The 26,826-nt window shown below is 36.7% G+C and overlaps 1 protein-coding gene across 1 annotated transcript in view; it reads left to right on the forward strand.

Moving 5' to 3' along the window:
- Nucleotides 1-4,587: 4,587 nt before the first annotated feature.
- LOC138709220 (uncharacterized) overlaps nucleotides 4,588-26,826 on the forward strand; it is a 236,671-nt gene continuing 214,432 nt past the window's right edge. The window contains exon 1 of the mRNA XM_069839824.1: nucleotides 4,588-4,779. Coding sequence (XP_069695925.1) covers nucleotides 4,763-4,779 — 17 coding nt within the window. The 5' untranslated portion in view covers nucleotides 4,588-4,762. The remainder of the gene's footprint in view (nucleotides 4,780-26,826) is intronic.

Genomic DNA, 26,826 nt, shown 5'->3' on the forward strand with positions numbered 1-26,826 from the left:
AGTTTCGTTTTTAATATTATGTTTTCGTTCCACTTTTATTATTATTATTATTATTATTATTATTATTATTATTATTATTATTATTATACAAATGGCCTTTAAGAAACCTGGAGGTTCATTGCCGCCTTCACATAAGCTCGCCATCGGTCCCTATCCTGAACGACATTAATCCAGTCTCTACCATCATATTCCACCTCCTCCAAATCCATTTTTTATATTATTCTCCCATCTACGTCTCTGCCTCCCCAAAGGTCTTTTTCCCTCCTGCCTCCCAACTAACACACTATATACATTTCTGGATTCGCCCGTACGTGCTACTAGCCCTACCCATCTCAAACGTCTGGATTTAATGTTCCTAATTATGTCAGGTGAAGATTACAATGCGTGCAGTTCTGTGTTGTGTAACTTTCTCCATTCTCCTATAACTTCATCCTTCTTAGCCCCAAATATTTTCCTAAGCACTTTATTTTCGAACACCCTTAACCTCTGTTCCTCTCTCAAAGTGACAGTCCAAGTTTCACAACCATACAGAACAATCGGCAATATAACTGTTTCATAAATTCTAACTTTAAAACTTTAAGATTTTTTGAAAGCGGACTGGATGACAAAAACTTCTCAACCGAATAATAATAGGCATTTCATATATTTATTCTGTGTTTAATTTCCTCCCGATTGTCATTTATATTTGTTACTGTTGCTCCAAGATATTTGAACTTTTCCACTTTTTCAAAGGATAAATTTCCAAGTGTTATTTTTACATTTCGTACTATGTTCTGGTCACGAGACGTAATCATATAGGCTACTTTGTCTTTTTGGGATTTACTTTCAAACCTATCTCTTTACTTGCTTCAAGTAAAATTTCCGTGTTTTCCCTAATAATTTGTGGATTTTCTCCTAACATATTCATGTCATCCGCATAGACAAGCAGCTGATGTAACTCGTTCAATTCCAAACCCTCTCTGTTATCTTGGAATTTCCTAATAACATATTCTAGAGCAAAGTTAAAAAGTAAAGTGATAGTGCTTTAGCTCGCAGTGAATTAGAAAAGTATCCTACAGAAACTGGCCCATACGGACTCTGCTGTACGTTTCACTCAGACACAGTTTAATTTAATCGTACTAGTTACTGTTGTTATTATTATTATTGTTATTATTATCATCATCATTATTATTATTGTTTATTATAAAATAGATATCTCTTAACAAATTCCCATGGCCTACATTTCGTTTTTGTAGGTTGGCAGATATGTTATGTCGACCTGGTTGGCAAGTTGGTATAGCGCTGGCCTTCTATGCCCAAGGTTGCGGGTTCGATCCCGGGCCAGATCGATGGCATTTAAGTGTGCTTAAATGCGACAGGCTCATGACAGTAGATTTACTGGCATGTAAAAGAACTCCTGCGGGACAAAATTCCGGCACATCCGGCGACGCTGATATAACCTCTGCAGTTGCGAGCGTCGTTAAATAAAACATAACATTAACAGATATGTTATGTGCTCTCTATGATTGTCAAGAATGACGTAAGACGTTCCAGTTCAGTATTTCACCGTTATGGCGGAAATTTTGGTCGTATTATACAGCTATTAATATCTCTGTCGATTTTGGTGCGCACACTCTTCAATACATTTCTGTTCATAACATTTTTTCTCATATTTCTTCTATACACGTGTGTTGTGTCCAAGATGCCATTTCTAGTGTAGAGTCCATTTTGTGACCTTATTGCCGATTTTACTTGTCCACATTCGCGTAACGTACTCACACCATACCGATACCGTACTTTTTTTTAATTTTAGATTTATTAGTTTATGCTTTAACTGAAAGGCCATATGGCGACTGTCGACTATATGTCTATTGCTGTCATCTAGCGGCAAGTCCGCGAATCTCTATTGATAATGTCATCTAGTGCTCCCATCTGCAGTTCTGTCCGCCGTGTACAGATAGTATCTGTCAGATACGGAAGTAAAATTTGTAGCTCCCTTATTGTATAATTTTCGTTTACAACACACAGCGCATGTGCAGTAAACAGGAGTCCCTGTATATGTGCTACTTGTGGACAGTTGTGCGAAATTGTTGCGTACATATCTGCAGTGCTTGGGAAAATTGACATGTCATTTTTCACAAACCTTTTTTGATAATTTATTGACAACTTACACTGGTTTATGTCGATTTGATTTTTTTCTGTATGAATTATTGTAATGGGAGGAATATCTATGTATTTTTTTCCAAGCGAACAGATGTTCCGTAAGTTGTCAATAAATTATCAAAAAAGGTTTGTGGGAACTGACTTGTGTCACTTTTCCCGACCACTACAGATATAAGGTTGATTCTCATCAAGACTCGCTCCAAATTTTAATTCCGCATGTGTACAGTAGAGTAGAACTTCTATTATCCGTGATAATGAAGGGGGTGAAGTGAATGGTTAATCGAAAAAACCGGATAATTCGTACCATAAAGTGTTTTCATACAATAAGTGCATGGTACAGTTTCATAATTTGCTCCGTGGTCTTTTGTTGTAAACGCTAGGTAGTGGATCAGAAGTTCACTAATTTAAGTCTTGTTTTCAACGACGAGTTTTTAATGACCAAAGAAACTCCTTGTGACGGCTGTCTGTGGAAAGACAGGAATAGTAGAGGTCTCATGTTGTAGATTTATACATATTATTCCTGTTTTTCATTAAATAACGCAGATTTGTAATTTCAATCTCTCATTCTGACACGAGATGAACCACAGTTTCTCTTTTCCCAAACCACTCAGTTACTTGCACTTCTTTCCATAGGACAACACGTTTTCCTTTGACACCTATGGAAGACATTTTACATAAAAGTTAGACAGTACGACGATTCGAACAGTGGACTACTGTGTAAGGGCAAAGGTTTGTAAAAGAAAAACACTCTGTAGAAAAAAATTATTTCTTACATAAAGTGCAGTATTTCATTTTTTGTCTGCAGCAAGAAAAAAAAAAAGCGGTATGAAGACAGTAGGATAATCCACCAATCGGTTACAGTAGCGGCTGGTGGTCAAAATAATGAGTATGCTACAATCTCTATATCGGCCTACTATACACACTTATATGTATTTATCTTAATTTGAGACTCGCCTAGTGACGAAATATGAAGTCCGTACGACGTTCCTTCCTACTGCAGAACGTGTCAATTACCCTGGTGTTAAACCCCTCCATACTATTTTCTATTGACAGTATTGCAAGAGCAGTGAGATGATCCTGGGACATAGTGTTCCTTAAAAGCATTTTTATGCGTTTCAAGCAAGAAAACATCTTTCTGGCTCAGCAGCGGTCGTTGGTGTTGTAACCAAAATATTTAACAACTTCGTTACTTCACAGAATGGATACTGTAAATTGTTGGAGACTATGTATTGTAACAACTGAACAGCTCCATCTACATTTCGGAAATCGGGTCTTCCGTATACAACTCCAAGTTGTGTCTTTAACACTCTTTTGTTCAGTATAGTATAGCTATTGACAGCAACTTCAAGTTCTCGTTCAGGAAAGTTATGCGAAAAATTGTCAAAAATTTGCTGTTTAACAATTTTGTTGCGCCTAGGTAGCTTAAAGACTGGAAACGATAAGTAGTTTCCTGAATTATACGGTCACATACATCCTTGGCTTCAATTTTCTGGGATTCCGTTTTCCGTCGCTTGCTGGCTGATTTAGGAGGAACCTCATACAGGTAGATTGCAGCAGCAGTCGGATACTTGAATTGCCAAATACCTATAGTTCCAAGTTCTTCCACAAACAACCATTCTTTCGTTACGCTTTACTTTTGCAATTTCAAAGCAGTGTCGTGCTGAAGCTGACTACAGCACTTTCCCGCGTAAAAATAGCCAATCAGAGCAGTGATTTCAGCTTCGCACATGCGCATAATTGTTTACATTTTCATGTGAAGTTCTGAGTAGCACAACGAACCCCCTGAGACACCAAAGAGCGAAAAGCGAAGACTAAACACTATATAACGCGTCATGAACATAACCACGGGAATGGTCAAATGACAGATCAAATACTGTAGTATTACAAATGCATTATTTGAGCAAAAATTATCATTGTACTGTAGCACTGCCCCTGATTCGGTTAATAGGGTGACTGATAATCGGGGTTCTGCTGTACTTAGAGATTCAGGTCTTGCAAAACAGTAAGTTGGTACTGTATCATTTTTGTGGGAGAAATGCCAACCAATACAACATTTACCTTTTACATAACTAGGTTCCTACCTATTGTTTGATCGAAGAAACTATTTAAAACCCGATTCGAAGGTGGAACACAGAATTTATTAGGCATTTTTAATTCGTAAAACTAATCGTTTTTAAATATATATTTTCTTCAGAAAGTTTAAATTAAAAAGATCTGCACTAGACATTGTTCATCTGTTTCTTGACGGATTTGCCATCGGTCATGATATTAACCTTTTCTGATTCCCTCTGAAACGTATAATGTGATGTTTTTGTTCCTTAAGTTTACTAATATAGTTAGATTAACCTTCTTACTTGACGTCAATGCTAGTCATTGGATATGCCGATCATGAATTTAACCCTTTGACTCGGCTGCCTTCACTTTAATTCTGCGCGGAAAGCCGGAGTCTGTTTACTAGATTGGGGCACGACACGAGGCATGGACAGTTTCTTCAATGCTGACGATACGGATCTTTTCTACTAGCTAAATTATTCAGAATCCATACGACCCCACCACCGTCGTAAGGTGTAGGCTATACGTTCGACGCTACTGCTGAACAAGTTGTCTACAAGTGTTGGAAATGCTCCTAGTTTGCAGGTTTGAAATAACACACGTTTTTTATTAGAGATGCACATGTTTTTTTCGCTTTACTTTGCATTGTTTCTTTTTTCTTGATGAATTAGGAATCAGGACCGAAGTATCACAGATTCAAACCTGGCCGAAGGTAATTGCTTTTATTTGTAAGAATTCTTAGAAGTAGGCAGAAGTGATAATAAGATCATTTCGTGAAATTACCTTATTGTGTAAGTTCGAAAATTTTCCTTAACTACAATTCCACAAATGAAAGAGTTCAAGACTGCCACCTGAGAGATGCAGCAAGTGATTTTCAAAATAGCAGCAAACTTAACTCATGACCAGGGAACGGATTTATATGGACTAAAAATATATGAAATATGTAAATATATATGTAGTTATTTTTACCAAAATATGGAATTAAATATGGATTTTTACCAAAATATGGAATTAAATATGGACTTAAAATTATAAAAAAATGACTATGTACGTTAAATATTGGTACATTTTAATCAAACTAAACAAAAAATATAATGGACGTACCTTATCTTCCAATGTAGTTTCAACAAAACACAATTTTTATTGTCTGTTACCATAACAATAGGTTACAAACATTTCTTTCAAGTGCTGAAAAGTGAATCTTCTTCTATTGTCTCTGAGGATAGATTTATACTGACTAAAAGAGCGTTCGACGTCACAAGAAGTAACTGGTACATAATTCAATTTCACAATGTCTGCTGGGGATAAGTCCAAGTTAATCTTCACTGTTGATTCACCACTCATCACAGCAACAACCTTTTGTAGTTCTTCATATCCAGGGTTTTTTGAAAGTACAGTGTCCACCTTAGCTCTTACTGCATCTGCAACTTTACCTCTACCACGATTCAGTTGTTCCACAGTACTATTTATAATTTCAAAACTTTCAGATAGTGAAAGGTGCCTATTTTGGAGACTTTTGAGCGTTTTTATGATGCATGAAAATGTATGCTGAATGTGAGCTAAGTCATTCTTCACACTTATGTCACAGGTAACTGTTTTCGCAGTATCAATTGAGACTGCATCTTCAGAGTCCAATGCAAGGAGAACATTGTTAATAGAGTCTATATGTTCGGCATAATATTCAACTGCTTCTAGCCATGTACCCCATCTAGTTAAAATTGGCTTTGGTGGCAATGGAATTTCAGGGTACATTTCTTTCAACACGTTAACTCTACTGGGAGCTTTGAGAAATACTTTTTTCACTGATGAAATCAACAAATCTACTTTAGGGAAATTGTCTCTGACCACTTCTGCCACACGATGAAATGCATGCGCCACACAAGTAAAATGAGTCAATTTAGGATATACAACAGATAATGCTTGTCCAGCTCGACCATATAAGGGGCAGCATCGCTAATAAAGAATAACACATTATCGTACATAATACCCTTTGGCCACAGGATACCCATAGCTTCGTTGAACAGTTTAACTATAGTTTTGTTATTGCACTTTTCTAGAACATCACAATGTAAAAGAATTCGTTCAGAATATTGTTCACTTAACAAACCGATAACTACATTACCAACAAGTCTACCTTCTTTGTCGGGAGTCTCATCAATGGAAACCCAAATTGAACTATCTTTAATTTCATCTCTTATCTTCTGTATTGTCTCATCGTAGATGGATGGAGCATACGTCTTCCTAAGTGTTGACTCATCCGGGATTGTATGTTGAGTATATTTTTCAAGGAATTCCCTGAAGACCTTATTCTTTAGTTTGTAGAGAGGAATATCAGCAGAGATGAGAGAACGGCACAGGTCGATGTTAAACTCAGATCTTACATTCGATGTTGTTGGTTGTGTTAAAAACAATTGTCTCTGCTTGGAATTTAGTTATTTGTTGGCCTGATGTTTACTAGTTGTAATGTGTTGTTGCACCAGGAACTTTTGTGTAGATGATACTGCACACTGACACAAATTACAAAATAATATTTTATTGTCAGTTGATAAACCATCTTCTTTAAATTCTGAAATGTAACTTGTTAGTTTTGATTTTAAATTGACTGAATGACGTACTTTTGGCATATTTACCGTCTTTATAGTATGATTTACAAAACTGAACCTATGTGTACTCTGACTGGCATTTAACTGTTGAGCTGCACAACTGAAGTCTGTTAAAAATTTTAAATTAAATTAATACAGTTTTGTAACTTACTTTCCCATTGTTGATAGGACTGCTAATTTTCAAATAACTCTGATGTTAAAGGGATTACTGAACATGTGTTTAAATCTCTATTGTTGAAATGTATTTTTAAAAGTTAATGGAATTTTGTTTTGTTTTATTGTTAAACCTAATATAATATGGACTGTTTTATATGAAATATGGAAAATATATGGAAATTAACGAAAATATGTACTAAACTCTAAAATATGGAAAAATATGGAAAATAAAAGTAGGATTTTTCAACCCTACACATTGTGAAACATAAAGATAATGCAAAATATAAATTATATTAGCTTTATAAGTAAATATGTATTTACATATAAATCCTTTCCCTGCTCATGACCTACTTCGTAATTTTATATTTAATGACTTACAACTTGTAATGTTATGATTTTAATTGACAGCTTTACTTTATTATTACTAAGTGACTCCAATTGATAAGGAACAGTAAGTACACTTGCGACAGGAACGAACAGCCTGCTCCTTGATGTGGATGATGATAAAAATCACCAGATGTTTTAGTAAAACAATCTTACCGTAGCATAATTACTGGCCAACGGTTGTTTATTCTCCCTACAAAGTTACGTCCATTGTTGACTGATGTGTTTTCGGATTAAAGTGACAATTGTGACTATTATTATTATTATTATTATTATTATTATTATTATTATTATTATTATTATAATTAAAGTATGCACTGAGCATGCATTTGGAACTGGAACTTGAAAAATTCAGGTAGCCCGAATTTTGTTTCTGGGTCTGTACTAATTCACTAACGCAGAGGGCGCGCGGCAGGTCTGCTTTTGCTCTAGGATCTTGAACTTGGGGAACAGACAATGCTCTCGTTTTATGGTTGGTTGCCAACCGACAGCACTCTGTCGATCCCTTGCTGCTCTTTGCCAGCCCACAGCATTTCTGCCCTTAGACATTAAAAGATATCCAATTTAATGTAGCCTATACGATTGAGAAACTATTGAAATAATTTTATTATAATCGGAAGTTATTGCCACTGGTGGCAAAGATCGGAACTACATCTGATGTTATACATCCCGATCAGTATTATAGGTATCCATTATACTAATAATTATTATTAGTATTTTTATATTACTCCCCAAACCTAGAGCGCGCAGTGATTTATCAGTTTAAATGAAATGTTAAACCACAATAATATGCATACCACATATGGTTTTTGGTTTAACATGCATATGAATACAATGGTTGAACATTAAACTAAAAACCGTTGACAATACCTTCCTTCTGCTATCCGATCTGTTCACATCAACGACCTGTGTATTTAATAATAAACATTAACAGCTTGCCAACTCTAATCACTGACCAGCCGAACAGAAGTGGCTAATATGGCTTTTTTGTCTTCGACTGATATTCTGAATCGCCTAATAAAATACGTTTTTATACTTCAATAGTAATAACAATTATAATAATAATGATAATAATAATAGTAATAATGATAATAGAATTAGGGAGAGAATACTATTTCCGCTTGGGCTGATAATCAAGGTAATTTTTTTCCGACTTTTTCTCAGCTGTAAGACAAATTTCAGGGAATCCCGTCAGATAATGGCGATTCCTCGGATTCTTTTCGTTATCCTAATATGAGCCTGAAATTTAATGCTGCTTTTTGCACAAGGGTCGAGTCACCACTACTGACTAAACAATGCACTGGAATATCTTTCGGTATAGTCCTGAGGGAGCATTTCTGATGATGACATTGTTCTATTAACATCAAATTGAAAGAACAAATGTCTTGAACATCTCTGTTTTTATTGTATTTATATTATAACTTATAACTGTTCTTTAGTGTTCTCTTGTGATCCTATTAATGCTATATTGTAATTTCGTTATTTACTGTTGCGACTTGTATTTGTTTTTATTTGAACTCCTGTCATGTGTTGTGTGGTAGGTTGGAAGAGAAGGCCCTATGTTCTTAGTCCTGTCAGATTATATAGATAGAGAAATAAACATGTAAACAAGCAGAGGAAGTAAACAAGTAAATAAATAAAAATACAGAGTGTAAGGGGTTTAAGTGCCGTCCTTTTCACAGTCTATAGGATCAAAATATGTCCATACAACATAGGGTCAAAACTTCATAGTTTTCCCAGAAAAAAATATTTCTTCTCTTATTTTATTAGCGTTATATTGCTTATATCGTTAGTAAAATTACGAAAAATTACATCAGTAGGTATATCTAGCAAAGAGTTAATATTAGTTTAAATACATATTTGTGTGTTCTATTACGTTTTCGTGAAGTTAAATAAAATTGCATGCTTAAATTTGTTTATATTCTGGCGTGATAGACTTGGCAACATGTTCAGCAGTCAGTACTCTGCACAGACGTAAGTACGGGTCAGCTGAGTTCAAGCTCCCTGTCCATAGGTCTACTGCCGAGCGGATGACAGTTCGGTACCAGGTATTCGGTAAACAACTTACAATATCATTAACAGTTTAGGAGTATTATATGTTACTAATTTATGGAGAAAGTCGTCTTAATTCAAGTGAGGCAAGAAGATGTACCGTCAATGTTTTCCGCAATGAAGGTTATCTAATCGGCGAACTTTTGTAGCGCTTCCTCAACGATTATTAGAAACTAGGAGTCAAACAGACAGAAATTTCTTTAAAAATGGTACTGCTTTATGGAAGCGGGAGAGATTAAAATGTTGCATTTAAAAAAAGTTAGTGTGATTTTGTGCAGTAAACCATTATTGTTTATTTTTAGATGTACTATAAAAAATGGACGAATATTGCCAATATTGTTCAATAAAATGTAAATTTACCATAAAGTTCTATTAATGAGATTGAAAGTTTGCATTTGCTGTTCGTTCTATATAAGCAACAGTCCGCCCTTGCATTAGAACAGAGCATTTGTTTTGTACCGGTATGTCTGTATCAGCTTGAGCTGTACCGTGTAGGCCCTACTTGTAAACTCCCTCCTCCCCATCCAGCAACGTTGCCAAACTCCTAATATTGTAATATTAGTAATCAGTTAAATATTGCGATTAGAAAAAATTGTGAGCACATTTTTTCTTCCTTATGGCATGAACAATCATCAGTTACAATAATGGCTTTTACACTCTGTATAAATAAGTGAGTAAATAAATAAATACAGCGCAGAAAACCAGGAGCACCGGATACTGAAAGAAGTAAATTTTTTCAGGAGTAATTTCAGAAGATATTGTAACAGTGAATCTATATATAAACAATAAGGTTTTAACAGTATGTTTAATATGTAAACATACGAAAATGTTCCATACGTGACATCTTGTGGAGAAATGTTTCGCTGCAACAGGTAGATATGAAGTTTTTGTGCTGTTATTAAAAGTGACTGACAGTTGTAGCATGTGGCGACTAGGACATTTGCGAAGTAATTATGTGGGATTGTATTATAGCTTGCTCCTGTGGTTTTCTGAGCTTGAAGTCCTATGTACAGATACGGAATTAAAATTTGGAGCGAGTCTTGATGGGAATCCACTCGTATATTGGCAATAATTTCACAAGACTGTCCACAAGTAGCATATAGGCTATACAGGGGCTCCAAATTTTATGTACATGTCTCGTTTTAACATAAATATTAGATTCCCACTACGTTCTGTCGTTGATGTGTTTGTGATTCACAAAAGGAACAGTAATTTCTGCTGTGAAATTACTTGTAGTGTGTGTTAGATGAATTTATTACCGTCCAGGAAAGTAGGACTGTCTAATAAAAGCTTCGAGATAAGTATACATTGCATAGTTTGAAAAACTTGTATTTGTACGTACGTATTTTTTCCGCTTGCTAAGGCCAATGGCACCTGAATTCCGAGGACCCGCTATGCACACGTGTATCGAGTGGAGCCAAGCTGTCTGGAGCAGTCGAGCTGGCGGCGGCTTCGCATTAGTCTCTGTCGCATAACGGAAACTAATTCACATTATTTTGTTCTCCCTCTCAGACGCTCATAGGTGCCTTTAATTAATATTGAGGTATTGATTTTAACGACCCCTTCGATGTCTTATGATTGTTTTCTATCCATTGCTCACATTTTCTTACTTTTTAGTGTTCCGTTATTTCTTTATGGCTTTCTTTGTGCTGGGTTTATTGCCATTTCCTGTGTTTCTTTAGTTTTCTAATTAATTTTATTATTTATTTATTCTTTTGCTCCCTTCTGTCGGAATGTTTATTTTCTTCATTTATAACGATCTCTTTGTCCGTATGCATATTTTCTATTATTCGTCCCTTAACTTTTTCTTTTCATTCCTCTTAGTGATTCACTCCTTATTTATTTGTTTCTTTTGTTTCTTTCTGTCTTTGTTTATTTGTTTGTTTGTTTCTTCCTTTCTTTCATTTCTTCATTTCCGTGTTTTTATGTCGTTCTTTTTTGTTCAATGGTTGAGTTGTTTGGCCTTTTTCCATTCCTAATTTCTTAAAAATTGTAGCACAACGTTCCGAAGAGTGAATCTCTCTTCGTCGTCAGGTGAAAACCTACTGTGGGGATCGTTACAAACAGCTAGCTTGTCTGACTGATCGACGACCGTCAGATCGGTGCGAAATATAAAGACGGAACACACGATGTCATAAGCTGTTGTAAAATGAAATATAGAGAATGAAAGGAAGAATAAAAAGAAGAATTCCGTGATTGTAACTAAACTAATATATGGAATAATAACACCAAAGACAAGGAATAATAGGCGCTAATAATCAATCATTCAATTTTGTTTTCATTTATCTTCTTCCATGGACAGAGGGTCTTTCATGGGGCCAAAGATTTTACTTCCTACTTCGGGAAAACCGCACTGACACTTCTCCGTCTAAACATTCATAGCCTTAGATAGTTTTGAACTTGCGGTACTTGGGACCAGAAGCAAGCCCGACAGATACTAACTTGTAAGTTATACTATCGAGGACGGCACAATTTAAATGATTGTATCTGTAAATATTTTAATTCAGAGTTCTTTGTAACCCTAACGGGATTCATCTAATCCAGCGGTCATCAGCACAGTGCACCCTCGGACTAGCATCTCTTACCCGCGGATAAGAGATGCTTCTCCAATCTGCACGACGATGCATATTCCGATACACTCCTTATTCGTTATCCATTTCAGCGAGTGCTCACGACCACTGATGTAAACCATTAGTTTGGTATTTTACAACTTACAAATTACGCCTACGTAGATAGTGAATCTCTTGATGCGAAATCGGTGTAAAGCCGAGCTGGCACTTCATACGACGGACCATGCCAAGCGGGATTTAAACTCACGACAGCGTTATACACGCAACATAATGAAGTTTAGCACCTTTCTGTGTAAATATTTTGTTTTTCCTTTGGAGGAGGCGGACCGAAACCTTTGGATTATAGGACTACTTATTGGCTCCTCTTGAAAGGAAGATAGGAGATGATATGGGGCATTCCTGTCGATACAACACAGATAGATCTAGTAGTTTCCTAGCAGTCACTAGTTTGAAAGTCTAACTTTGACCGAGGAGCAGGTCTCCTTCTAGGAGTCCCCGACGTACTTCGGTCCATGATCTTGAGCATTACAGGATGTATGTTGTATCTGTCTGATATTGCTGAAGCTTTTACTGTCTGCTTTTTATGAACTAAAATGAGGGGAGAAGAGTTTTGTCGCAATGAAATTTGTTAATTTGAAGAAAAGGGAACAAAAAATCGGGAAAATTGTCATGGGCAACTTTGATATTGTCCACCGCGAATACATGATTGCAGTTAGTGCTGGGCTTGGAACCCTAATTTCAGGAATGAATAGTCTGCGCTCTAGACATGCCCCTTTGGAATCATGTACAGTGTGCATACGTTATATCCAAGAAATTCACTTTATGAAATAATAATTAGTATAAAGTTCTAGGAAAAAATAAGTGTTACCTTACATTGGGAAAAATAAGTGTTACATTATATTGGTTTCGAATTCGCAGATAGGTTCTATAATGCTTTCCAGTCGACTTATTTCATTACTTCTAATCTTCTTCGGGGCTACGATATTTGGTTTGGGCGAATGTAATATTTAATTTGCCGTAACTAACAGCGATTGAGACAACATTACAATTAGGGAGCCTTGCTTAAGCGCGAATGGCTCATGATGTTCTGAGCAGCTAAATAGCCGCGACCTCCATGAACTATAGGTTATTTTATGACGCTTTATCAACATCTTAGGTTATTTAGCTTCTGAATGAGATGAAGGTGATAATGCCGGCGAAATGATTCCGAGGTCCAACACCGGAAGTACCGAGCAATTGCTCATATTGAGTTGAGGAAAAACTCTGGAAGAAATCTCAACCAGGTAAGTTGCCCCGACCGGGAATCGAACCCGTGCCACCTGGTTTCTCGGCCAGATGCGCTAACCGTTACTTCACAGGTGTGGGTTCCATGAACTAAGTTGAATGAAAAGGGGGATACAGTCCACATCGAAGCTCTACTGAGCAGGTTCGTTATACTTAATCCTTACCCAGCTATAAATGGACAAAGAGTTTTTCGCTTCACATTGACTGGCATTCCGAGGTCTTACCACAGTCTAGTATATACAGTCACGAAGTTCAATATGTAGTAAATATACATCCATAGATAGTTGCTAACCACTAGGATCGCTACTATCGCTTCATTGCAAACAATGCGAAATAGTACTGGCACAGTCTATTGTTCCTAGCACCCTCTTAACTCAAGCTTCGTAACTGTATAGGCTATACTAGACTGTGGTCGTACGATGTTCCAAGACATTTGCGTCGAATCCAGTAAATATGTTTGCTTGCTTTATATACTTAAATTTACGAGCTTCAATGAAAATCAAGGGATTCTGATGAATTATTGCTTCGTAGAACGTTTACCGATTGAGTTTTATGAAGTTGTTCTCCCGCGGAAGGCGATAAAATGCAGTATTTTCCATCGTGAATTATAGATATGCGGCAAATTGTGAATAAATTTTCATATGACACTTTATAATCAACTGACTGACAAGTAGAGAACAATAGTGTCAACTATGAAAATAATTTTTCCGTCTTATTTTAACCCTTTTTAGTTTATGTAATACACAAGCGGGACTCTCGAAGGCATGTCGACGAAGTCTGTGTATCCAATTCCACAGGGATAGAGCAGCGTCTAAAGACTTTTTTTAAAGTAGAGACATGTCGTTTCCACGAACGATTAGAGAAAACACGGAAACTTTACTTGAAACAAGTAAAGCGATAGATTTGGAAGTGAACCCCGAAAAGACAAAGTATATGATTATGTCTCGTGACCAGAATATTGTACGAAATGGAAATATAAAAATTGGAAATTTATCTTCGAAGAGGTGGAAAAATTCAAATATCTTGCAGCAACAGTAACAAATATAAATGACACTCGGGAGGAAATTAAACGCAAAATAAATATGGGAAATGCCTGTTATTATTCGGTTGAGAAGCTTTTGTCATCTAGTCTGCTGTCAAAAAATCTGAAAGTTGGAATTTATAAAACAGTTATATTACTGGTTGTTCTGTATGGTTGTGAAACTTGAACTCTTACTTTGAGAGAGGAACAGAGATTAAGGGTCTTTGAGAATAAGGTGCTTAGGAAAATATTTGGGGCTAAGAGGGATGAAGTTACAGGAGAATGGAGAAAGTTACACAACACAGAACTGCACGCATTGTATTCTTCACCTGACATAATTAGGAATATTAAATCCAGACGTTTGAGATGGGTAGGGCTAGTAGCACGTACGGGCGAATCCAGAAATGTATATAGTGTGTTAGTTGGGAGTCCGGAGGGAAAAATACCTTTGGGGAGGCCGAGACGTAGATGGGAAGATAATATTAAAATGGATTTGAGGGAGGTGGGATATGATGATAGGGACCTGGATTAATCTTGCACAGGATAGGGACCAACGGCGGACTTATGTGAGGGCGGCAATGAACCTGCGTGTTCCTTAAAAGCCATTTGTAAGTAAGTAAGAGACATGTCGTTGTATGTAGGGAGCTGAGATACCAAGAACATAAATGGTTTGTTTTTTGATTTATGTTTTGTATTCTTTGCATTTGTTTTTCATACGAATATCATTTCGGGGGCATCATGTCAAGGGCGTATCAACAAAACTGCAACTTTATATTAGAGCGATTTAAATATAGAACCAGTTTTCCTAACCTTGTCTACATAACAAGGTACATTCTTAGATTCTTCCTCATGCCCATTTTTATTGTTAAACTTTTGTTTGCAAACAAACTGGTTCTATTAAAATATTTAAAAAACTGCAGCATTTGATGATACGCCCTTCAGGTATGATACCCTCGATTTATAATGGTGGCGATAATTTTCTTCGGACTGTTTTCAAGGTAATGAATTGTTATGAAAGAAATAGTGGTTTTCTCTGGAAAAGATCTCGAGGGAGCAAAAATAATCGTAAATAATATTGCATTCGAACAAGTTATGAGCTTTAATGAATTATTTAGGAATGCTTTTGTGTTGCAGGGAAAGTAGCTAAAATCGTAGACACTGTTATTAGTTAAGGTCAGTATATTTGTGGCACAATGAAGAGGTCACTATTAGGAAAGATTAGAAAGTATACACTGATAAAATATATTGAAACTCTTATGCTGTACCAGCGATCATCAGAACACTGCACTCTCGGGCTAGCGTCTCATTCCCGCGGATAAGACATTGCCCTAGCGTGCATTCGTGGCTGCTGGAGGTTATGCTCTCTCTCTATCCCTTGTGCACGACGGAGCATATTTCCTTACCCTCCATGCACTCTACCCATTTCAGCGAGTGCTGACAACCATTGTGCTCTACGATTCAAAATGCTGAAAATTAAATAAACCATTAATAATAAAAGTGGAGATACCGGAAGTGAAGTTCCTTGGAACTGTACAAATTACTTGATATAAAGTGATCTATCAAATACAAGGTAGAAGTAAAATAACCATGCATATTTTCGGAGCGAGCTCCTTATGTTGTGTACAGTAAAATAAGAAAAAGTCTAATACCATATTGGTGGGAAATTTGTAGTTTTCTCAGAAAAAAAAAACTTCTAATTCGATAACTATTGCGAGTAGGATCGTGATTTTTGTCCTTGTCAATAGAAAATCTAATAAAGAATCATTTATCCCTTTGGCGTATTAATAGAACAGACGGTTTTTGTGTAACTTTGATTTGAAAAACCACACATTTGAATTTAATCTACAATGCGAAGAGGTTGCAACGTTGCAGCGAGTGAGGGAGAAGGGGAGAAGTTTACCGTATTGCCTGACAAGCCAGAGTTCGTTTCCCTCTTGCACAAGTATTATTAGAGCCAGTACAGTGTGTGTTAGAGTTTTGGCAGCCTTCATACCGAGTATTATTGATATTTAGTGTGTGAGTGTGTTGGGTATCGCAGTGCCAAAATTTACGAACACGGAATGTCACATTTATCGCTGTCTGTCTGCGTGTCCTTGATACCACCAGTGTAATAGGCTACCAGGCTGCGTAATCGAGGGCTACAGAGTAGCGGCGGTATTACCAGACGTCTAAAACTTGTAAATTAATTTTCTAATTAACCATGCATTTAATCAAAAACGTATTTTATATTTTTTTATTCCATTCAGTGTTTTCTATCGTTATTTTCAATTTGCGTGTTATTTTGCTTCGGCTCTGCATAACGTTTCAGGATTTTAAACTTACAGAGTAAATAGCAGACTGTAGGGAGAACTGTTATGATCACATTCAAAGAATGAATGGTGAAAAAATTGCGTTGGAGTAATAACATGTAACTCAAAAAACTGCACAAGTCAAGGAAAATTTTGTAAAATATGGATTGACTAACTACTGGGTGTTCATTTCAAAGTGTGTCATGACGTCACTGTTGTGAGTCAGCAATTTGAAGCGAGTTTCAGCTTTTATGGCAGAGAAGTTGCCTATTAATCAAGGCGTTCAATCTGAACTTGAGAACGTGTACGGTATAACTTGGACGTCGTAGCAACAGATGGCGGTCTGTACGGTGTGTGTGCTATCATAACCTCTTTCGAACTGTTGGGTACGGCAACATTCCACAACACAAATCGAATGCACGTTGACCGTCGAAGTTAATGTCAACAAATACGTAAATAATCGTCTTAACTCTATCCCCATATCCCGATAGTAAGAAAAAACTCACCTCAGTACGTGTTTCCAAACAGTTCACATTCCTGCCACTACAGGCGTTACCGTACGTATTGGTAAGTACTCTTCAGAATGAACGCCGTACTTGCTAGGCAACTTCTCTGGCAAATAGGTAATACGCCTTTGCGGAAGTGTAGGAAGATTGAATTCTCTAGGCTCATCGGCTAGCCACATGACGGCATACAGCGAGCCATGACACACTTTGAACTGAACACCCAGTATAAGTTTAAATACAGACGTGGACAAATTATTAGACTTAATTAATTATATGTGCAACGAAGCTGTATTTATCAGTAGAAATAATGAACAAAAATATATTTTGCACAGATATAATGAACAGAAAATTGAGTCTTGAGGTTACTAATATTTTGTGAACATCCTCTCATTTTTTATTTAACACGTTGATTTTGTCAGGGATGCTAGAAACCAAAGTTTGACACTTTCTTTGAATATCAGCATCATTTAGCCAGATATCAGACAGTGCTTAAATGAGTCCATGTTTTGTTGTAAGCTTCTTTTTGTTCACTTTCTTTTTCAGTATAGACCACAGATTTTCAATTTCGTTCATGTCCGGTCTTCTTGCAGGCCATGGGAGAATATCTTCTGCAGTATATAATTAAAACATCAGTAGTACCAACATAGGCAAAAAAATATACTTAACCATTGGAAAAATATACTAGAAGATGTAAACAGTCATATTTACAACAATAGAGACTCTGTGAATTACACTGATAGATGATATGACGAATTATATTAAGATTACATGAAAAAGTTTTAGTCTAATAATTTGTCCATGTCTGTAGTATTTTGGAGCCGGAACGGACTTAATCTTTGATAGATGATGATGATGATGATGATGATGATGATGATGATGATGGCGACGTGTTTCTCCTGTAAATCATATTGTCTCTTTGAATGCATATATAAATCGTTCCTCTTTCTGAAAAAATACTTCAGTAACACGTTTTTTGGAAACGTTGAATGACGTTTATACTGTACTTGGTACATTAGGACTAAAACGTACGACAGGTTTAGTAGGCCTTAAACAGTTTTCAACATTAATTACCCAGACCCTATAAGAAATAGCCGATATAGCCACATAAGATTTAATTATTATGTAAATGAAAGAGTAAATAAAGAGCTTCCTATGTAGTCTACCTATGCACTTTGTTTTATTGTATCTTAATTATTACCCTTTTAACAAATATATACAATTATTTTCTATACTTTCAACATTTTTAAGTACCTGCCGTTTACAAACTATGAGAAAGGTATCTAAGTATACGTATTGCGAGTGAAATGCATAATAAAACACAAGCTTTCAGAACCTGGAGTCAGGTTTTACTCGTAGCTTCCTGTAATAGTTTTCGAGCTTTGTCCCGTGAATTGATAATGCCCATGAAGCGATATTGACTGTGATGTCATAGGTGACGTAGTAAGCGATGAGATGACTATTCCCTGGAAAGAACGAGAATATCGAAAAAAGGGGAGGAACAAAAATGCCGATGCATCCATAACTAATGCAAAATATAAATGCAATTTTGTATCTATTCTTAGTATGCCTATAACGCATGGTCTCCACAATGAAGTTCATGATATTTATGTAATATACCAATAATATGAAGATATGTGTATACATGTATATAAAGTAGCAATAATTATATATATGTATATATATTGCATTTTAATTTTAATTTCAAATTGTTATTCAACGTTAAATTGGGAACCATGGTTCGCCGGTCAGTTTTTAGACTACCTTACTGTCAAGATTTTGTAGTGATTCTGAAAAACGATTATATGTTTTTCATGATATCTTTAGATTGAACGTAAACACCTGAGTGGTGGCTATGCGGCAATTGTAGTTCAGTATTATGACTAGGGACCGGATTTTTAGGTTTTTGGAATAGGTGAAATAGGTTTTTTTATGTCCAACCTGTTGAAGGGGTCGTAAAATCTACCAGATCGTTAAAAATGTATCCTTACAGTTAGACTTAAAAATAAATATATATTTATTAAGGCAACATGGGCCACGAAACTGACCTTTCAAGAACCAAACTATTTATAAAAATTTATAAGATTCGAAATTTTTGTTCCTTCCCCTTTAACATTATTTGTAGTTTGAATAAATTATTGGAACAATTAACATTTTTATCTAATATAATTTATCTTGATATAACTACATAAATTACAATTATCGATAGATAAAAGGTACAGTACACACACAACTTTTGAATTAAATTTGTTCAAACTTGATCAAGAATTATTTTAAGAACTAACAAATAAAGAAAACAACATCATTTACTGGTACTGTTCCTGGTTGCAATGTGTGGCCAAATACTTTTCAAGATTCTCGACTGAGAAGTTTTTTCTATTGTCTCTCAAAATACATTTGAAGGACGAAATGGTTCTTTTGACAGCACATGACATCATAGGTGCAAATTTCATTGCTGCCACTGCAGCAGGTACCCACGGTAACTGACAGTTGAAGCTTTCACTCTTGAGAATGGAGCACATATTTTTCATTTTTTCAAAGCCTGGATTCCTCTGTAATACTTTCTTCAGTTTTAATGTGACGGCTTCACTCACAGGTCCTGTACTTGTTTCTGTAGAAGAGAGTCAATGACACCAATTGCATCTTTCAGTTGTAGCGACGAAGATTCCAAGTACTCAGAATTTTTGGAAGGTCACTGAAATGTGCCTTGAGGGAAGCAAGGGAGCCATAGATGTTGTCACTGCTCAGGGATTGAGGCAGCCTCCTCCACGCCGAGAGTGTTTTTCCTCTCTCTCGCTCTCTCTCTCTCTCTCTCTCGAAATATATTGATATTTCTCTCAAAAAAAAATATATATAACGCAATAAATACAGGATAACGCTTATTAACAATGATTTACGTTTTTTTAGGTACTAAGATCTAATTTAGTTTTTTTTAGGTTCAACAGAATTCATATACGACTCCTATGATCAGGATTCGAAAAAGTGTTGAAGAAATTAAGAGTTCAGAAGCAAGGAAAAAGAATAGGTAAAACCTACAAATCCTGTCCCTAATTTTATGACAACGCTGTCTCTGTATTGTAACATTCATAACGTACATGTTTCTAATACTTATACATATATGTCTAAAATTTGGGTGTAGTAGTTTTAGTAGTAATTATTTTCAAGATCTTTTACTAAACTTAAAGTCCCAGAAATCCAGTTGATCTGTGAAAACGTCACTATTCCTGTGCACTGCGCTCTGAGGCTCTCAGCCAGTAAGAAGAGATCCGTTATCTCTGACCGATTGCAGTTTGTTTCTATATGTTCTTAAATTAATGGATATGTTGAGTTTATGTGTTATGATCACATATTTAATGTGTTGTCCTTTTACTCATGATACTTATAAGACATTTCCTAACATGGAGTCTGGCAGTGAGGTAGTTGCTTTTAGCGCAAAGGAAGCTCTGAATTTCGAAATAATTTGTATTGTTTTATTGAAAGTTGGAACCATTTTAGTGCAAAATATGTGCGCGGAACAGATTTTCGAGCTTTACGAAACGAAAAAAATTGTAACATAATATAAATTTCGTAGTCATATAAATGCGATTGCTGGACTCGGATCTTTGCCTCTCTACTATATCTGAGGAGACTGATGCGATTAGTTGGCTTATATACTGGCAAACATTGATGTCACTTTACAGAATTATATATCAATCCTGTTGTAATTTAGGGGCAGTTTTCTTCACTTTTGAATGACCGCCGTATATAATCATTACGAGGGAATGGCTGTGAGCTAAATTTTTTCGTCGTGGCGAGTTCCCTGAATTGCGGGGCAGGGTTATATACGCTCCAGAATACCTGGCGGTGGAGCCAGGCTGTCTGGTAGGGCCCAGACATAAATTCTCATGTAAACGGTTGCTGCAGAAGCAACGTGTAGGGAGGAGGGGGACGTACGCCCGCCTTCCAGGATCCCGGAACCCGGAGGCGGGATGGAGGGAGGGCGAGTGGGAGGAGTTGCTGGAGAAGTAGCAGTAGTTGGGACGTTTTATGACTCCCGAGGGAATACTAGGGAGCTGGGCCCCGAGTTCGATTGGATGGATACCTTCCCACCTTACCTACCTGCAGCCATTCCCGTATATACCTTTATTTTTTCCCCCCTTTTCCTTGTATAGTGTGCCCAAGGAGTTTGTATAATAGTTTCTTAACCTAACCCTTTCTATGCCACCCACGAGCTATCTCGCTCTGCGATATGCAGACCTCTCTCGTGTTATGTGAATCCAGTCAGTTTCTCCTGTCATCTGTTCATAATACAAGCTATCTGATACTATTACATCCTTTATCACGAGAGTATTATCTTTTTTTCATAAGTTATACATTTCACGTAGGAATAAGGAACTGAGCTGTCTCTAACGATGGGGTGACATACTAAGGTCGACCAGTCCAGGTTCTAACCCAGATGAAGGCAAGATTTTTTATTACGTCATAACTTCGAAAACGGCTCTGGGATGCATTCGCCTGATATAAAAATAGGATGCAGATTTTTTGTCAGTGATAAAAAAAACTGCTAGTGCTAGAGCAAGATTCTCAATACATTTTGTCTTTGGATTCATCTCAGTGAAAGTACTGTTGAATTGGTGCAGCACTTTGCATTGCCAAACAGGCCTAGCTTCTTTTATAATCAAGGATAGTTCTTTTTCGTGTTGTCCGTCCCTGTAAATTGTCTGTGGGCAGAGAGGGAGGCTGCGACTTCATGGTAAAAAAGTACACAGAGGAAATGCTCTACGTTACAAGATGGTTTATTTAATAACGACAGTGTACTATAATTATATCAGCAAATAATTAAACAGAAAAACATTATAACTTCAGAAATTAAGGAAATGAGATAATGAAATAAAACATAATGAAGGTGAAATGAATCTCCAGAAAAAACAATGTTTGACGAAATTGAATACAGGAGTAGAAGAGCCATTACCAAAGAGAAATTAAGAAAATAATAGCCTATCTAATATAAATTCAGGACCAAAGAAACACATTTTAATTATTACAAGAAGTTTTGGAACAACGATTTATATTACGAAAAACTCTTGATTACAGAGAATGAAGGTGAACAGCTGGTGACAGTATAATAATAAAACACTGTTCTTAGTCCACCGCTGTGGAGTAACGGTTAGCCTGCCTGACTGTGAAACGAACGAGCCCGGATTCAAATCCTGGTTGGGCCAAGTTACTTGATTGACGTTTTTTTCGGGGTTTTCCCTCAACCCAATAAGAGCAAATGTTGAGTTACTGAGGCGCTCTCGGCCTTTCTATCTATCTAATCTTGTTGGTTGGAATACAAGACAATTAAATAATAAAATAACCCTGCCATGAATCGTTATGATCAGGATGGTAATCTGCGTGTCGAGGTAGTCAAGTGACAACACACACTCACTATGTAAAACACAACTATTTATTTGAATAAGCAAAATAAATTCGTAGCACAGAAAATATCTTCTTCACAGAGTAACGTAAACCAAATCCAGCTAATTACCTAAGTAGGTACTTCCCCACGCTGGCATCCATCTTGTCATACAACCTTGACATAACCATCACTCAGCACACACATAGGCGTTACATACAAGTTGGCCACCCCTCAAACGTCACACAGCAATGGGTGCCTTCATCGTGAATTCCATACTCTTTAAATTCGTTCTACTGCAATAACTAAATAAAACATAAGCCAAAACCAACTCACTGAACTGATTGTATATTGCGGTAGGCTTTTAGTTATATCACAGCTAGAAAAACGATCCTCTGAAATAAAAAAAACCGACCAGTATTTGACCAGAGCTGACTGAACGCAAGCCAGTCAGGAAAATGAATGCAGTTCAAGCTAATAAGTACATCCCAAAACTCACCGCTAAATTCCACCCGAATATCTTCTGCAATACACTCGCAGGTTCCCACAACACCGTGGACTATGCAGCTTCTGGTAGACTTATCGAACCCGGTTCGATTACCCGGCCTACGTAGGAGCTCGTACCCTATCACACACACATCCTCAACAGCCGGCACACATCCGACCTAAAAGAGTCCATCAATCATACTGACGCTACTGCTGCGAACAACTCGCATCACAGTCCAAATATAAACTCACGCCACCGTCTTAACCAAAAAGCAAGCGCTATTATAAAATAATAACTGCTCCCTCGATAAAATAATAACTGCTCCCCCGGTCTCAACTCATCACAGGTTATAGGAACAGAACCAGAGCATACGGAAAAAATAGAAAGCTGAGAGGAAAGAAGCCATCTACGAGAAGTAAGAAGAACTAGATCAGAAAGGAAAAAACTACAAGCCATCTATGAAGAGTTAGAATAATTAAAACTAACAGAGAAAAGTATAAAGATAGAAAAATGTAAGAGAAATAGAAAGGAAAAGAAAGACGTGCCGAAATATAAACGGCTCAACTTAACTATTATTTTATTCGAAAGCACACACATACCTTACTGGAGAGTCGATTCGACTTAATAACTTTGTGTGGAGTAAACGTCGCTTCATCTCCTCATCTCTCTGACGTCAACGGAGCGCACAGATAAGTGTCACAGGTCTACAGGCACATCTGCTAGGGACAGGTTGCTGTTGTGTGAGATCATTTCTTGTTTAGCAGGTATTATTTAGAACTGGCCGTGGTATTTAAACAGCTTCTTGTTCCACGTAGAGCACTAATTGTAATTATAATTGAAATTGTAATTGTATTCTTAATAGGCTACTGTAGTTGTAGACCTAATCGCCTGGTAGAGGAGAAGAGAATGTCTGATGACCTCGTCTGTATCAGGTTAAATAAATAAGTAAATCCATAAATGAATAAATAAATAATAAGTAAGTAAATAAATAAATAAATGGATACTGATTTGGATAGCTATGCCACTTCTTGCTCTGATACTGTAGTTAATTTATCTTTTCAAAGTAATCCATGCACATATGCCTAAGCCCTAACAGTTTATGCCAGTTTTCTATCAGAGGCGAAGTACACAAATATCTTCTGTAAGAGGAATTATCCCGTAGACCAGTGATGTCAAAGCAAGCGCATTTTTCTGACCTTGACGTCGTGTGCGGGCATCAAGCGCTAGGCATGAAAGGAGGAATAGGCAGCCTGTTGGATTAAGAAACCAGTGGTGCACAAACTTCAAACGGAACGCATGACTTCTTTCTGTTTGATATTATCTATATTGTCTGTAAAACAAAAGTATTTACACCAATTTCTTAATATTGCAGTTGTGTTTTAAACTTTAATAACATAATAAAGAGTTAAGAAGGAATATTCACATAAATTCCATTGTAGTACAACTATACTCTACTAAGTGGATGAAACATATCATTCATAAAGAAAACGACATTCCAAAAAAAAGAGATTGATTATGACATGATAAGTTGGAATTGATATTGATGGTACCTTTAGCCTTATAAAAGTAATCAATAAACTAATCAAAACAATATTATAGAACAAAGCAGCCACCGGCGTGGCTCAGTCGGTTAAGGCGTTTCCCTGTCGGTCTGAAGTTGCGCTCGGGTGCGGGTTCTATCCCCGCTTTGGGCTGATTACCTGGTTGGGTTTTTTCCGAGGTTTTTCCCAACCGTAAGGTGAATGCCAGGTAATCTATGGCGAATCTTCGGCCTCATCTCGCCAAATACCATCTCGCTATCACCAATCTCGACGCTAAATAACCTCGTAATTGATATAGCGTCGTTAAATAACCAACTAAAGAAAAATTACAAAGCAAAGTTACCTAGGTACTGTATATGTTTTAAGAGTAACTAATATTACATAACAAAACTCTTATCGCATTACGCTTTTAAGGTGATATTGGTGAACAACTTCCTATCATCAGAATATTAAATTATTTTCTCGAAACCTGCTGAAACTATAGAGCTGACATTTTTATAACACATATTTTCTGCTTATGATGTAACAGTAGTTTCTTTGTAAATTCATTTCCTTAGAAACATTTTCCGTGCGAATATTTTCAAAATTTGTAATACACTATCTTCAGTAATACGTATTTACGGTATAATATATTTACGAAAACATTGTTTCAGTACCTGTAAGGCTACTAAGTAAATAGGCCTATATCCGAAAATTTCATTTTTCCATTAAAATGTTGAAAAAATATTCCTTTTGAATAAAAAAAACAAACTTGTCAAAAATGAGCATTAAAATTAAAACATACATTCTAATAATGCACTTATACCTCTCAGACAAATCTAAAAATTAACATGGATACAGTTTTAATAAGTTCTCTTCCCTTTATCTATTGAATCAGTGCTGGCTATCCCAGTATGTAGCTCGACCAACCAGCATATATTATCTCTTTCGTCTGTCTCTTTTCTTTCCGCTGTAAAGCGCTCAGGCTCTCCTCAGCTCTAAAGCGCGCCGTAGACATACATCTACACTTTTTAATTTGGCACACACCATCTAATGTAGAAAATGAAACAAAATCTTATGAGCTGATTTAGAATAGCCTAAATGTATTATGCTATTTTTTGTTAGAATAGCCTACTATTTACGTATTGTATATTTTATGTGGATACTGTATGGATGAATTGACTCATAGAGATCGATTATGAACAAAATCAGACAAAAGGCGTATGTAGGCCCTATACGGACGGTGGACCTATAGAGGTTTATAGAAACTTTAAGTAAACTGAATCAACTGTTTACTGCACCAATGTAGTGTCTGTGTACTTCTTAATAATAATTTGGTTTCATAGTGAATCTTAAAGGATTCCTTCATAGTGCAGTGAAATTATTTCCCTGCTGTCCTGCAGCTGACAGACCGAGTGACACTCCAGTGAAGGCAACTACCTAAGCTCGGCGAATACGAGTAGCATTCATAATCTTATACAAATGCTCGCCATTTGTAGATACAGATACGGAATTAAAATTTGGAGCGAGTCTTGATGGGCGTCTACCTGCTTGTAGGCATCAATTTCGCACTACTATCCACAAGTAGCATGTATATAGGAGCACTTGTTTACTGCACATGCGCAGCATGTTGTAAGCGAAACATACAGCTCATGCATTTTGTCAAGACACTCCCCCACTCCTCCTACAGAGCTGCGCACGAGATCGGATTAGTTTACTTACGAATGATAGGGGAATGGGTTAGCCTTTGCCTTGAACTCGGTAGAAACACACACGCCCGACCTTCCCTTCTACTTTTACCCCCTGCACAGAAACTTTGTACCCGTACTGCACATCGCGAGTGTCTTGACAAAATGCTTGAGCTGTACAATAAGGGAGCTACAAATTTTATTTCCGTATCTGTACATATTCTTGATATCTCCGTTCACGCTTGAAGTTCATTGTTGGAAATTGGTGCTGTCTCCCTTTGAATAGTTATTCAACTTTTGGGATTTACTCTTGATCATCGTATGTCTTATGATTTTGGATTAATGGATGAAAAAATCTCAAAGTGCTAGGAAACGACTGTAGCTACATGGGTTGTAACTTTAATAGTGGCAACACTGCTGCGAAGCGAAACGAGACGAAATTAATTATTCTCACTTGTACCATATGTTAGTCTACTGTTATTCTACCGTATGTTAGTTTATGTCTAACCTACCTCACAGTAAATGGACTTTCCCTTCCGACTCATTGTGTTTTCGCCATGTTCACAAAACAGGAACAGCGAAGTTGATTGAAAATTTAATGTACCCGTGGTCACACAGCAAGACCATGTCATGAAGGTCTTGTTGAGACATGTGGGGAAACGGCGTTACCATACACAACAGTGGCGAGGTGGGTTAGAG

This window comes from Periplaneta americana, chromosome 11, assembly GCF_040183065.1.
Source record: "Periplaneta americana isolate PAMFEO1 chromosome 11, P.americana_PAMFEO1_priV1, whole genome shotgun sequence".
Taxonomy (NCBI): Eukaryota; Metazoa; Arthropoda; class Insecta; order Blattodea; family Blattidae; genus Periplaneta; species Periplaneta americana.